Raw genomic sequence first — 14,146 nt, 5'->3', positions numbered from 1 at the left:
TTTATATACATATATGTGTGTGTGTATATATATTTATATTTCTGTAATACAATAGTATTCAGCCATAAAAAAAGAAGGAAATAGTGCCCTCTGAGACAGCATGGATGAACCTGAAGAATATCATGCTAAATGAAATAAGTCACAGGCAAATACTATGATCTCCTTTATATGTAGATACTAAAAATATCGAATACATGGTAACAGAGAGTAGAATGGTGGTTTCCACGTATGTATTATATAAATATATGAGAGAGAGAAAGAGATTTATTACAACAAGTTGATTCATGCAGTTATGGAGGCTAAGAAGCCCCACAGTCTACTGTCTGCATGCTAAAGACCCAGAAAAGTCAGTGCGGTGATTCAGGCCAAACTGAAGGCCCAAGAAGCAGGGCAGCCAATGGTGTAAATCTCAGTTTGAGGGTTGGGGAAGATGTCCTAGCTTAAACAGGCTGGCAGGAAGCAAAAAAGGGGTGAATTCCCCCTTCCTTCACCATTTTTTTCTATTCAGGGTCTCAATAGATGGATTGATGCCCACCTGCATTGAAGATGGCATTCTACTTTCCTGAGTCCACCAATTAAAATGCTAATCCCATCTGGAAACACCCTCACAGATACATCCAGAAATAATGTTTCATCTGGGCATTCAGGTGCCAGTCAAGTTGACACAGAAAATTAACCATCACAGAGGTACAATGCAAATAGTGGCTCATTAAGTCATGACGTCCTTAGCTAGGCTGACAGTATTCTCTCATAGTTCTCAGAACTGTGACAGGCAACACTTCTCATATGTAGCAACTGTCCCTGCAGGGCAGAAATTCACATTTGATGTATAGCTCTCTGGTTTTCCTCCTTGGTTAGGAAACTCTCAAGGAATCTATCTTAGGAGAAAAATCATAGTTTGGAAACCACTATGCCAAAGATTGCCTCATGTGTTGGGTTCTCCAATACTGCCTGCTTCAATTTCAGACTTACAACTTTTACTTCCGTTTTTTTATTTCAATTTTTGTGGGTACATAGTAGGTGTATACATTTATGGGGCAGATGAAATGTTTTGATACAGGCATGCAATGCATAATAATCACATCATAGAGAAGGGGGTATCCATCCTCTCAAGCATTTATCCTTTATGTTACAAACAATCCAATTATACTTTCAGTTATTTAAAATGTACAATTAAATTGTTATTGACTATAGTCACCCTGTTATGCTACCAATAGTAGATCTTATTCATTCTTTCTAATATGTTGTACCCATTAACCCTCCACACCTCCTTCCCACAACTACCCTTCCGAGCCCCCAGTAACCATCTTTTTATTCTCTATCTCTATGAGTTCAATTGTTTTGATTTTTAGATCGCACAAATAAGTAAGAACATGCAATCTTTGTCTTTCTGTGCCTGGCTTATTTCACTTAATGATCTCCAGTTCTATCCATTTTGTCACAACTGACAGGATCTCATTCTTTTATATGGCTGAATATTACTCCACTCTGTATATGTAGGACATTTTCTGTATTCATTCATCTGTTGATGGACACTTAGGTTGCTTCCAAATCTTAGTTATTGTGAACAGTGCTGCAACAAACATGGGAGCGTAGATATCTCTTCAATACACTGGTTTTGTTTCTTTTGGGTATATAGCCAGCAGTGGGATTGCTGGATCATATGGTAGCTATGTTTAGTTTTTTGAGGAATCTCCAAACTGTTCTCCATAGTGATTGTACTAATTTACATTCTCACCAACAGTGTACAAGGCTTTGCTTTTCTCTACATCCTTGCCAGCATTTGTTATTGCCTGTCTTTTGAATAAAGCCATTTTTAACTGAGATGAGAGGATATCTCATTGTAGCTTTGATTTCCATTTCTCTGATGACCAGTGATGTTAAGCACCTTTTCAAGCACCTTTTCATATGCCTGCTTCCCATTTAGATGTCTTCTTTTACTTCCATTTTTATATGTTGTATGTGTTTGCATGATAAAATCTACTTTATCAGGAAACACAAAACATAAAGTGAAATGGAAAAAAAAAAAGGAAACATTACAGGAAACAGTCATTCACCTAATATATGTTCACTGGGCGGAAGGCAAATCATAGATGTGAACCCCGAAGGTTTAGGACAGGAAACAAAGGAAAGTTATTTCCTCATTCTCCCTAACCACATCCTTCAAGTCTTCTTCCTTATTTATTACATCACATGGACAAATACACTTGACCACACCTCCTGAAATTGCTCAATATTTGCTTGAGTGAAAAGAGGCTGAGGCAACCTGAAGGAGGAGCTCTCATTACCTTCTGCTCATCACTTAATAAATAGCCAGTCAATTCCTCAACATTCTGGTACACTGTTGGAGAGATGAAACAGTCACACCAGCTGTCCCTAGTGGGGCTCTTATTATTTTCTCTTATTCCAAGTCAACTATGTGAGATCTGTGGTGAGTACAGTTTGAGCTAAAATTACTCTGGAGTGATAGCCTACTGAATACTGTTGGCAAGAGACTCTATGTAGCGTTACCTGAGAAAAGATCCCATTCCAGTTTCATATGTGGTTGGACTCCACAAATGATGAAAAGGGTGGCAGGAGATGGTGAAGAAAGTCTCACGATGCATGTTGTTGTAAGAGGAATTATAGATGGTGTGTTCATTTGCCTAACTGCTCTTTCTATGCTCAGATCCTCTCTAGCACAGCATCCTACCAAGTAACTCTCTATTCATGTGAATTTCCAATGGCAAAAAATTTATGCTCCCAGAAACTTTTCTAGATCATGGAAAGTTATCTTTTGGTTTTGATATGCAATTTTTTTTCTTGAAATTCAACACATGATTTTTGGGTTAACCCCCTGGTAACTATACAGAAAAAAAAAAATCTCTTTCAAATAGTGATGACTGCTATCTTGTCATGAGATAGTTTAGATATTCCAAGTTGCATGTCCACCTCCCTTCAACTCTTTCCGAGGACACATGGGATAAAGTTCCATCATCTCTTGCATGGGTGATAGCCCCAGAGATTGTGTGGTTCTGTGAAAGAACATTAAAGTAAGAGAAAGGAAAACTAAATTCAGGTTCAGTTTGATTCCTTAGTCATTGAATGACCCAACGTTTTTGAATTTATTTAGCTTCCTTCATTAAAAAAAGGATAATGAGGGGAGACGCTTGAAGCAAATTATCTCCTGAAGTCTGGTGCAGTTCTCAGGTGCATGACTTCTCTTTTCTGAGACTTTACTCTGAAATTAAGCTTCAAACCAGTCTAAAGATGACGAGGTGGTACTATCTGTGCTCTCTAACCAGTAAGAAGAAAACACCACAGAAGACAGGTTTGTATACATACAGGCTAAAGCATAGACTCTTCTGACTCTAATTTTTCTTCTTGGCCTGACATTTCCCCTGTTGGATCCTAAGAATAGGGAATGGCTATGTAGGTTTTGGCTTTCTATTCATTTTAAATAATAATAATAATTAAATTGATCTTTGAGAGTCAAGGAAGCTGATTTGAGTTGTTGACCAGGAACTGAAAAGTCTGTTTCAGGGCGAGAAAATCTGCTGAGCTGGATGCTTCCACAAAATCTCAGAGAAAGGACTCACAATTGTTCCATTGTGTCTGCAACAAACCATGGCCTTTCTACAATCACTCTATTCAGATCTTCTTGACTCTTTCTTTTAAAGCAAAGAAAACTGGGCAAGGGAAATTACATTTCCTTGATTCTCAAGTATAGTGATAAAAACTCCAGTTGAGCTGGAAAAATAGTATGTGCAGCATTTTACAGTTTATTAGGTGGTTTCTTGTCCAATATCTATAAGGTAAGTGTTAGTAGCCACAATTTTTAAATGAGAAAACTAAGGGTAACACGAGTTCCACAACTTATTACCCACAGTCATAAGTTAAGGAGCACAGAATGTGACCAAAATCTGAATCTAAAGCTCATGTTCTTTTCACTCTCCCACTAATCTATTAGATAATCCGGAGGTGCGCAGGATTTGGGGCTACTCCTCAAGATTATGGAAAAATATATTGAGAACGTGTCCTGTGTTTTAAATAGTAACTCTTTTTATTCTCCTCTATTTCCTTGGGAGCTCTGGATTCTCCCACTTCCACAGTATAATGTGACTTCCCTCCATCTCTGGAATTGGGGCGTGTTGTAGACTAAAACTGGAGAGTTTTTCACAGGCTGCATAATGCTGCATAATGACTTCAATGCCCAGCCAGCTGGGCAATCAGACAATAAAGTTTTGGGGTCAATCATCAGTATAACATAGAATTTTTACCTGCATTTTCTCAGCATTAACCCAACTGATTTAGAAGATAGAGAAGGAAAGAACTGAATCCAGGAAGTAGAAAGTCCTGCTTACTGGGAGTCAGAAGACATGTAGTCTAGTTTCAGCTCAGCCTCCAATTATGGAAGTTTCTTTAAGGAGACTCTCTCTAAGTTTCATATACAAAATTAGGGAATGATGCTAAATTTCCAAGGCAGGAGTCTGCGAGTACACAATGATAACTCTGCACCAGTTGTTAAAATATGAAAACATTTTCATGCTGGTTGTTAAAGGAGTAATGTCTGCCATGGGGGTAGGTTCAAGACCCACCTTTGTTTTATTCCACCAACACAGTCAGCAGCCACTGGATTGGTCTAGGTCTGTGCCATACCTGTTACTAAATATTTTTATATAATCCCTGCTCCAAGTCTTACTATATTCTGAGTATGTGTTTCTTATTTCCTTCCTTCTCTGCCACAGAGGTAAGTGAAGAAAACTACATCCGCCTAAAACCTTTGTTGAATACAATGAACCAGTCAAAGTATACCAGGAGAACCAGCTCCTCTGTCAATGTCCTGTTGTCCCTCCAACTTGTTGGAATCCAGAACCAAAACCTGAAGCAAAAGCTGATCCAACAAGTCGAATACATTGTGAAAAGGAGACGTAAGTTTCTGTATTCTCTGGAAGATTTAGAAAAAGTCTACCTATTTAAAGATTATCTGCAACTAATCCTAAAAATTATGGATCCAAAATATCCCTGCTATAGCCATTCTAATGGGACCAAACTTGAGGTAACAGAAACATAAACATGCCCAAAATACAATCCCATGCCACTCACCCTAGAGCTAGGTCTTGCTTCTTTTGGTCTTAAAAATCATTTTTCTTCAAGAAGCCACAAACAAAAGCTATGGATTCTTATCCATTAATGCTGTTATATAAGCTAGTTTAGTTCACAACCACATGAGAATACAGATCATAACTAAGAAAGCTGGTGTTGGAGAGGCAACCATGGAACAATCCAGATTTGGACTAGATGTGGGTTGGCCTTGAACCAGTCATGTTAATACTGAGCCTCAGTTTTCTAATTAGCATAAGGGGAAATGAAGCCACTCTTACCTACCTCATAATATTATTATAAGAATTATGAGAAGCCTGAGAGTTTTGATACTCTATAAGGCAGAATATAAAAAATCAAGTATTACTATCCTAGCAAGCTGGTACCACAAAGAGAAAAAAAAAAAAAAAACCCAAGATCTTGTTGTTTATCTATTTTTCCTCTTTTTTCACTTTCATAAGGATTGCATAATTCCAAAACAATTCTGTGATTTTATGGAAAAGACCAAGATTTAGTTTGCATTTATACAGTACTGCTCTAAAAAGCTCTGCTTTGAGGATAAAGAAGAGAGGAATCAAATATTCATACAGGAATGTATCACATAATGGTGAACATATATGATGGTGGTCCCAGAAGATTTTAATACTCTATTTTTATTGTACCTTTTCCGTGCTTAGATATGTTTAGATACACAAATACTACTGGGCTACAGTTGCCTATAGTATTCAGGACAGTAACATGCTGTACTGGTTTTTAGCCTGAGAGCAACAAGCTGTACCCTATAGCCTAGGTGTGTAGTCAACTATACCATCTAGGTTTGTGTAAGTACACTCTATATGATGCTTGCACAATGACAAAACCGCTTAACAATCAGTTTCTCAGAATTTATCCCTATCATTAAGTGACACAAGACTGTATAGAGCGCAAGAAGAAAGAAGTGATAGGCAATATAAGTCTCAAGGAAATCAGGAGGCCCAAAAAATCACAAGCATGTACCTTGTTAAGCTTGAATACTTCTCTTTTCAGTGTCACAGGTAAGCTCAGGAAAGCTTGCCTTGATTATACTGGCTTTGGGAGCATGTCGTAACTCTGAGGAAAACTTAATATATGATTACCACCTGATTGACAAGCTAGAAAATAAATTCCAAGCAGAAATTGAAAATATGGGTAAGAATCAAATATTTAGAGACCCTAGACAACATTATCTTCTCCTCTGCTGATTCAGAACTATATAAAGTTTACCTCCACTCTTTCCTTCTCCTCTTCATCCCATTCATCTCACGATGTCTTTGCAGGGCACTTCCCTTTTTCCCTTTCAGTATGCATATTGAATTTTCTCTTTAAATATGTTCAGCTGAGCAGTGACCCTACGTCAAGTACTACTTTACATATGATGGCAGATACATACACACATGCACACACACACACACACACACACAAGACACCATTCGCTAATCCTCCAGGAGCTTGGCTTTAAGTCAAATGACGAAATACACCAGAAATAACTGAACAACACAGGACAAAGTGTCATAAGTACCAAAATACACAATGCTAGTATATGAGCTAAAGGCAGCCAGAGTACATTATCACTGGGAAAAATCAACCGGTTATGGTGGCCACTAGTGAAGTGCACTGTTTTATTTCAATTCCTACCCAACATTTATTTTAGTTTTCATTAAGTCCATCTTCCTTTGAGATGGCCTCCAACCTAGGTTTCTACTTACAGTTTCAACACCTTACTGTGGAAAACGCAAGAGGCTTGGAGGTAGAAACCTGTATTCTGGCCCTAGCTCTGTAAGCACCTGAATATCTAGATAGCATCTTAACCTCTTTAAGGCTATGCCCCCTCAGTAATAAAATGAAAGAAATTGAGTGGAATTGAGTGGCCCTTAAAAGCCTTTACATTTCTCAGGTTTTCTGATTCTATGGGTGACCTCCCCCTTCTTTTACCCACCTTTCCTTAAATGTAAAGAAATTGAAATAGAGTAAGTAAGAATAGATGGAAAATGCATACTCCATTACCACTTCCATGATTAAGGGAGGTATTTCTTCTCTTTTCTAGAAGCACACAATGGCAATCCCCTGACTAACTACTACCAGCTCAGCCTGGACATTTTGGCCTTGTGTCTGTTCAATGGGAACTACTCAACCACCAAAGTTGTCAACTACTTCACTCCTGAAAATAAAAACTATTATTTTGGTAACCAGTTCTCAGTAGGTGAGTTACTAAGCCCAATTCCCTTGGTACAGCGGACATGGTCACCAGTAGGTCTTGCCCTTTGAGTTCTTCTATCAGTAAGTACTTGGATTTTATTTTCCACCCTCTTTGCTCCAGTCCCCTCAAAAGGGAATTTTCTTTTTGAGAAGAATGGATGATGGATGGCATTTAAGCCTCTTTCTAGATGTGTGGTATACTAGAAATACCGGGTTCCAGCTCCAGCTCTTCTTTGAGTTATATAAACAACAAATGTTAACTCTTGATCTTAATTTTTCCATCTGGAAAATGAGGATAAAGCATGAGTATATTCACAAGAAATATTTCAGAAAGGGTAAGCTTTAGAAAAGGGAAATGCAATGGAATTTGTTTATCTTAACACTGTCTCTCTCTAGTTTATTGGGACAATTTGGATACCTCGATAGTCTTGAGCAATACCACCTCTCCAGTGACAAACTCCAATATTACAATCAATAGATTATATATTCACCTTGGGAAATGAACCAGACATTTCCCACTGTGTCAGTCTTAACATCCAAAAAGAAGTCTTTAGACAGTTAGTATAGGTGCTTAGCCTCTATGGATCCAGATATACAAGTTCATCTTTCTCCAAATTCAAAGTTCAACTTTAAGTTCAAAGCAAATTACCATTTTAGTATTTCTGGATAGTAAGGAGAGTGTGAGATTTCTCAGACTTCTTTTCCCATGAGAGAGGAAAGGTCCCATGCTAAAGAACACAGGAGAGACCAAGTATCAAGCCAGAAAACGAGTCCTTATCTTTCCTTCTTCCAATCTCTGGCCTCATCCTCTTTTGTAAAGAGGTTTGCTGGGCAACAACTCTGTTAAGTACTATTTTCTAATTAGTCTAATGAAACCCTTGAGAGGCTTACAAAGATGTCGTTTATTTGATGCATTGTCCTAGGTTTTCTCAATCCCTCAGCCAACATGGCTAAAAGATTAGAGAAAGATAGAAAAGATGGGAGCAACCAAGATATAAAAGTGAAATACTGTCCATGTGTATGCACCTACAGATCCATAGGTGTTTTATGACCAAGGTATGTGTAATGAGAAAAACACAGAATTGTATTTAAAAAAAAAAAAAAAAAAAACACTCCGGACAGCAGCAAGAGAGCTTTAGAGATCTGTGCCACATCCCATCCCTAAACTGTTTTTAAGCTAATTTCCTGGCTGTTTACCTGCTATGTGTATGTGATGGGTCTCTTTTCCTTGGCAAGTTCTTAGATACTTTCCAGCATGTTTGGATTCTTAGACATGCCTGTTCCTCAGTTGGGCTCCACGGCCTGGACTTCAAAGTTCAGGCAGCAGACATATCTTTTCTGGGCACTTCCCTGTTTCTCTTTCGGTATGCATCTTGAATTTTCTTTTTAAATATGTTCAGCTGAGCATTGACCATATGTCAAGTACTACTTTACATATGATGGCAGACACACACACACACACACATACACACACACAAGACACCGTTCTCTAATCCTCCAGGAGCTTGGCTTTAAGTCAAATGATGAATTACACCAGAAATAGCTGAACAACACGGGACACAGTGTCATAAGTACCAAAATATACAATGCTAGTATATGAGCTACAGGTGGCAGAGTACATTATCACTGGGAAAAAGAAACTGGTCATCATGGCCACTAGTGAGGTGCATCTCCCTTAAGTAACCTGGTGGGAGGCCCATCGCACTACAGTATGAGGCATGAACTATGGAGTACATGGCAACTGAACATTGGGAAGAACCGTTAAATATTTGACTGGTTAGTTCTGGAGAGATGATTGCTGTATCCTGAAATCTTTGTTCACCAATTATCATGACCAACCACACCAGTTTTTCTAGATCTGTTTTTCTTTCAGCACTGAAACTCTCACATCCCAGGAAACCTCTTAGTCCAGGACAAACGACAAACTGAGATGGCTGGTCTCCTATCGATAATGTTTTGTTTCCCGACAGATACTGGTGCAATGGCTGTCCTGGCTCTGACCTGTGTGAAGAGGAGTCTAATAAATGGACAGGTCAAAACAGATGAAAGCAATTTAAAGAACATCAGTATTTATATAAAGTCACTGATAGAGAAGATTCTGTTTGAGAAAAAAGAAAATGGTCTTATTGGAAACACATTTAGCACAGGAGAAGCCATGCAGGTAAGTCAGAGGGTAAAACAGGAGGCAGAGAAGGGAGTCTTCTCTGGAAGAAAGCAGTATCTTTTTTTTTTTTTTTGAGATGGAGTTTTGCCCTTGTTGCCCAGGCTGGAGTGCAATGGATACAATCTTGGCTCACTGCAACCTCTGCCTCCCAAATTCAAGCGATTCTCCTGCCTCAGCCTCCTGAGTAGCTGGGATTACAGGCACCCTCCACCATGCCCAACTAATTTTTTTCTATTTTTAGTAGAGATGGGGTTTCGCCATGTTGGCCAGGCTGGTCTTGAACTCCTGACCTCAGGTGATCTACCCGCCTCGGCCTCCCAAAGTGCTGGGATTACAGGCGTGAGCCACCGCACCTGGCCAGTATATTTTTCCTTTCTTATTAGCCTCCTAAGACCTTACTATCCATTCTGCGGTTCCTATACTAACTTTGATTTTGCTCATATGATTCCCTTCCCCTGCCTGACACGTACTCTTCTCATCTTCAGCTTTACTTCCCCATAACCAATGCTTCTAGGAAGCTTTTCCTAACTGCAGTTTGTCTAAGAAACTCTAGAGTCTACTACAATCTACTTTGTTGTTCTATCACACATGGTTGTACACTTTCACACACACAGTAGTCCCCCCTTACCCACAGTTTCACTTTCCACAGTTTCAGTTACCCAAGGTCAACCGAGGCCTGAAAATATTAAATGGAAAATTTCAGAAATAAACAATGCACAAGTTTTAAATTGTGCATAATTCTGAGTAGTGTGATAAAATCTTGCAGCTTCCCGCTCTGTTCTACCCACGAAGTGACTCATCCCTTTGTCTATGCACATTAATCACTTAGTAGCCGGTTATCAGTCAACTGTCCCAACATTGAAGTGCGTGTGTTCAAGTAACCCTTATTTACTTCATAATGGCCCCAAAGCACAAGAGCAATGGTGCTGTAGTATATTATTATAATTGTTCTATTTGATTATTGTTGTTGTAAATCTCTTACTGTGCCTAATTTATGCATTGAAATTTATTATAAGTGTGGATGTATAGGAAAAAAAAACATAGTATATTTAAGGCTCAGTGCTATCCATGGTTTCAGGAATCCACTGCAGGTCTTGGAAAGTAACCCCGCTGATAAGAGGGAACTACTGCATTACCTCCATTTCCTAAACTAGGAGCATGAGTCACAGTAACTGTGTCAGTAAACTACCTAATCTCACAAAACCAGAAAGTGGTACAGATTGGGATGGGACCCGGGCCGTTGTTCTCAAAACTCACACTCAGCACCTACACTGTCATGCATACGCTCCTTGAGATCTGAGACTTTATTCCTGCATTCATTGAGCCATTGATTTACAAACTCTAAGGGGAAGATATAAGAAGTGATCGAGGAAGGTTTACAGAAAAAAAAAAAAAAAAAAACTTTACTGCGTCATCAGTATGAATAGATATTTTCCAGGCTGACTCCGGGCTAGAGGACTTTCAAGGGAGAGACAAAGACAGTGAGAAAAAAGACCCAAAAGCACAAAAGAATATTAGGCATTTTAAGGTCAAGGTGTTCAGCATGACCAGCACAGAGTCCAAGAGAAACATAACAGGAGGCTGGAGGTGTAAGCACGGGTCCAATCATAAGGTCATCTGTATTGTTGTTACTATTTACGTTGTTGATTGCCTTACTAAGTTGGAACTGAATATAAACTGCTTTCCCATTTTGGCTGCACATTCGAATCACCTGAAGGCGCTCTTAGGCAACACTAATACCCATGCCCACACCAGCCGGGTAGTACAGAAATTTAGAGGTGGAGCCTGGGCCTTGTTCTGGTTTAAAAGGCCTACAGGTGATACAAATTCACGGTAGGATCAAGAGCTACTTGCCTACAAGATATTGCTGGGTATTTTTAAATATTAATAACATTTAATTTGTTGCTATGTATGTTAATAACATTTATTGATGTGTCTTAAGAGGAAATGTACTATGACCGGTTTTTGTTTTTTCTTAATATCCCACAAATTCTTGTGGACCACTTGGTTAGCTTAAGAACCTCCAAGAAAAGATGAAAACAGGAACAGTCCATCCCTGGAAAACTACAGAGCAGCATGTTCAAGTCCGACCCACTTTAATTCCTGTCTTGCTCACCCCAATGTCCTCCTAACTTTTACTACCTCACAATTCTGCCCCTTCAATCGAGCTTACATTCTGCTGCCAGGAGAGTTTCTGTTTAATGAACTATTAGACTCTCCATTGTCAATCAAATAATGTCAGACACCTCCTCATTGTTGTCAATCAAATGAGGTCAGACATCTCACCATAAAATTCAAGCGTCTACCAGTCTAGCCCAACTTCCTTCTCCAGCCTGTTTTTCCACAGTTGCCTCCAATGTTCCCCAAACACCAGTTCTCCTAAACCAGGAGGAATCCCGTGAGGAACTTTGCTAAAATGCAGATACTCTCGTCACTGCCAGGTCATGTCCTGGCTATTCCTACCTAACACCTTTGTTCATGTTTGAGTGCAGAGCTCCTCGCCTCATCTCAGAAGCCAAAATTCTATCCTACTCTCCAAAGCCTAACTCAAATACCACCTTCTCCAGGAAGCTTTTTTTTAGCTTCATTAAATAAGCTCCTCTCCTCTTTAGAAAGACGCATCCCACTAGATGCATCCCTTAGGGCATTCCTCTGGCATCTCCTTTTACAATAGTTTGTTAATATTTATTGAGTGTCTCCTATGTGACAGGTATTTCCCAGCATTGGGATATAGAAATGAATGTGGCCAAGTCTGCTTTCATTGGAACTATTATAGCTTGGGTTATTAAGCAGTTCCAACCTCCCTGTCCAAACAGGTTTGTAAGCTTCTGGATAACAAGAAAGATATCTGAGTTATCTGAGGTATTTCTAGGTAGTCAATGTTCAATTAGTTATATATAGGCTTCCCCTTACTTGAAGTGTCTCATATTCTCTGTCTCTCTTTATCTCTCGTCCCCCTCTGCCCACCCCTGCCCCCCTGCCTCATTAGGCCCTCTTTGTATCATCAGACTATTATCATGAAAATGACTGGAATTGCCAACAAACTCTGAATACAGTGCTCACGGAAATTTCTCAAGGAGCATTCAGTACTCCAACTGCTGCAGCCCAGGTCTTACCTGCCCTGATGGGAAAGACCTTCTTGGATGTTAACAAAGACTCTTCTTGCGTCTCTGCTGCAGGTAAAAGCATTAAAGAGCAGACTGTTTTGCTTTTCACCATAGCACCCAAAGCATGTGAGATTCAGGTGTCCTTTGAAACCAAAAGTGACCAGATAAACCTCCAAAACAAAACAGTTGCCAGAGAGAATTCAGTTTTCATCGTGTTATGAGGGATTACAGCCACCTGAGGATTTGTTCTTAACTGAGTGCTAGATGTCCTTCTTAATTCAAACCTAACAAGGCAGACCTGATTCAATAATGTTTATCTTCAAAGGCATATTTTCTGACTGTTGGATATAGAAGGATCTAAGCACCATTCTCATCCTAAATAAAGTACAGAGGATTGGTACCGTGCTCTGACTTTGCACAGTGAGTGATGCCTCAGGGAAATGAGACATCTGTGTGGAAGGGATATGCCAGTATTCTAAAATTATAGCATACGTTACTTATTAAAACAAATGACTCTGCAACCAGGTAGAAGGAAAGGAGACACTTCCTTACATCTCTGTCCATTCCTGGTTCAGCCACTTACAGGTTTAGGAAACTTGGACAAAATGTTTAACCTCTAAGCTTCAGTTTTCTAATGTAAAAGTTGGAAACAAGGACAGTATCTAACATAGGTTTTTGTAAAGATTGAATGAGACAATCCATATAAAATGATTAGTACAGTGCCTGGCACTTCATGTGTTTTCAATAAATGTTAAGCAATAAAAAGGAGAAAAGACAAGCATGATTGTATGCTGTACCAAGGCAAAAAAAGAAAAAAAGTCAGGATCCTCTGTAAGAAATAAAAGTTAGAGCAACTGAATTGCTTAAACAGCTGGGAGTTGAGCCAAGTGCCAACATTCACAAGCTGGTGAGTTTTGGTCTTAGTTTCTGCTTTAGTTATATGAGAAATTTGCCCCTTGACTGATGATAATTGCTCCTTATAGTAAATCCATGTCTGCCTAAAGGCAAGGAGTCCTTGGATAGGGGTTGAGGAGGTCTGCAAACTCTAATATCATTTTTAGTTTTCCGAATATTGCTCTGGGCTTTTCTGTCTCTGCCAGGTAACTTCAGCATCTCCACTCAGGAGCCTGTAACTGTGACAACTCCTGGCTCACAATCATCTATCTCTGTCAATTATTCTGTGAGAATCAATGAAACATATTTCGCCAATGTCACTGTGCCAAATGGTTCTGTCTTCCTCGATGTGATGGAGAAAGCTCAGAAAATGAATGATACCATATTTGGGTAGGTCTGTACCTAACCTCAGGTTAAGGTGTTTGCTGTCATTTCTAAAGATGCAGTAAGAATACATTTGCACCTAAATACAAAGTATATTTAAGATGCTTCTGGGTCAGTAGCTTTGCTGTCCATCTGTATCCCACAGCAGGATTTTAAAATAAGAGGTGAGATATTTCATCTTCTTTCACATAATAGGTAGTAAATTAATGTTTACTTCATAGATTAATGAATCTCATGGCTCTCTCTTATTTCAGTAAAATTCTTTCAGTAAACGCAACTTCTAAAGTCAAACATTTGAGAT

At 39.1% G+C, this 14,146-nt stretch overlaps 1 protein-coding gene across 1 annotated transcript in view; it reads left to right on the top strand.

The window, feature by feature from the left end:
- Positions 1-2,247: 2,247 nt before the first annotated feature.
- TCN1 (transcobalamin I (vitamin B12 binding protein, R binder family)) overlaps positions 2,248-14,146 on the top strand; it is a 19,675-nt gene continuing 7,776 nt past the window's right edge. The window contains exons 1-7 of the mRNA XM_011963509.1: positions 2,248-2,431; positions 4,728-4,910; positions 6,109-6,249; positions 7,145-7,300; positions 9,267-9,457; positions 12,450-12,639; positions 13,668-13,851. Of these exons, the coding sequence (XP_011818899.1) occupies positions 2,353-2,431; positions 4,728-4,910; positions 6,109-6,249; positions 7,145-7,300; positions 9,267-9,457; positions 12,450-12,639; positions 13,668-13,851 (1,124 nt within the window). The 5' untranslated portion in view covers positions 2,248-2,352. The remainder of the gene's footprint in view (positions 2,432-4,727; positions 4,911-6,108; positions 6,250-7,144; positions 7,301-9,266; positions 9,458-12,449; positions 12,640-13,667; positions 13,852-14,146) is intronic.

Source organism: Colobus angolensis, unplaced genomic scaffold, assembly GCF_000951035.1.
Source record: "Colobus angolensis palliatus isolate OR3802 unplaced genomic scaffold, Cang.pa_1.0 Scaffold61, whole genome shotgun sequence".
NCBI classification, from domain to species: Eukaryota; Metazoa; Chordata; class Mammalia; order Primates; family Cercopithecidae; genus Colobus; species Colobus angolensis.
Note: the sequence above shows the minus strand (reverse complement) of the source record. Positions and strands in the feature narration are given on the sequence as shown.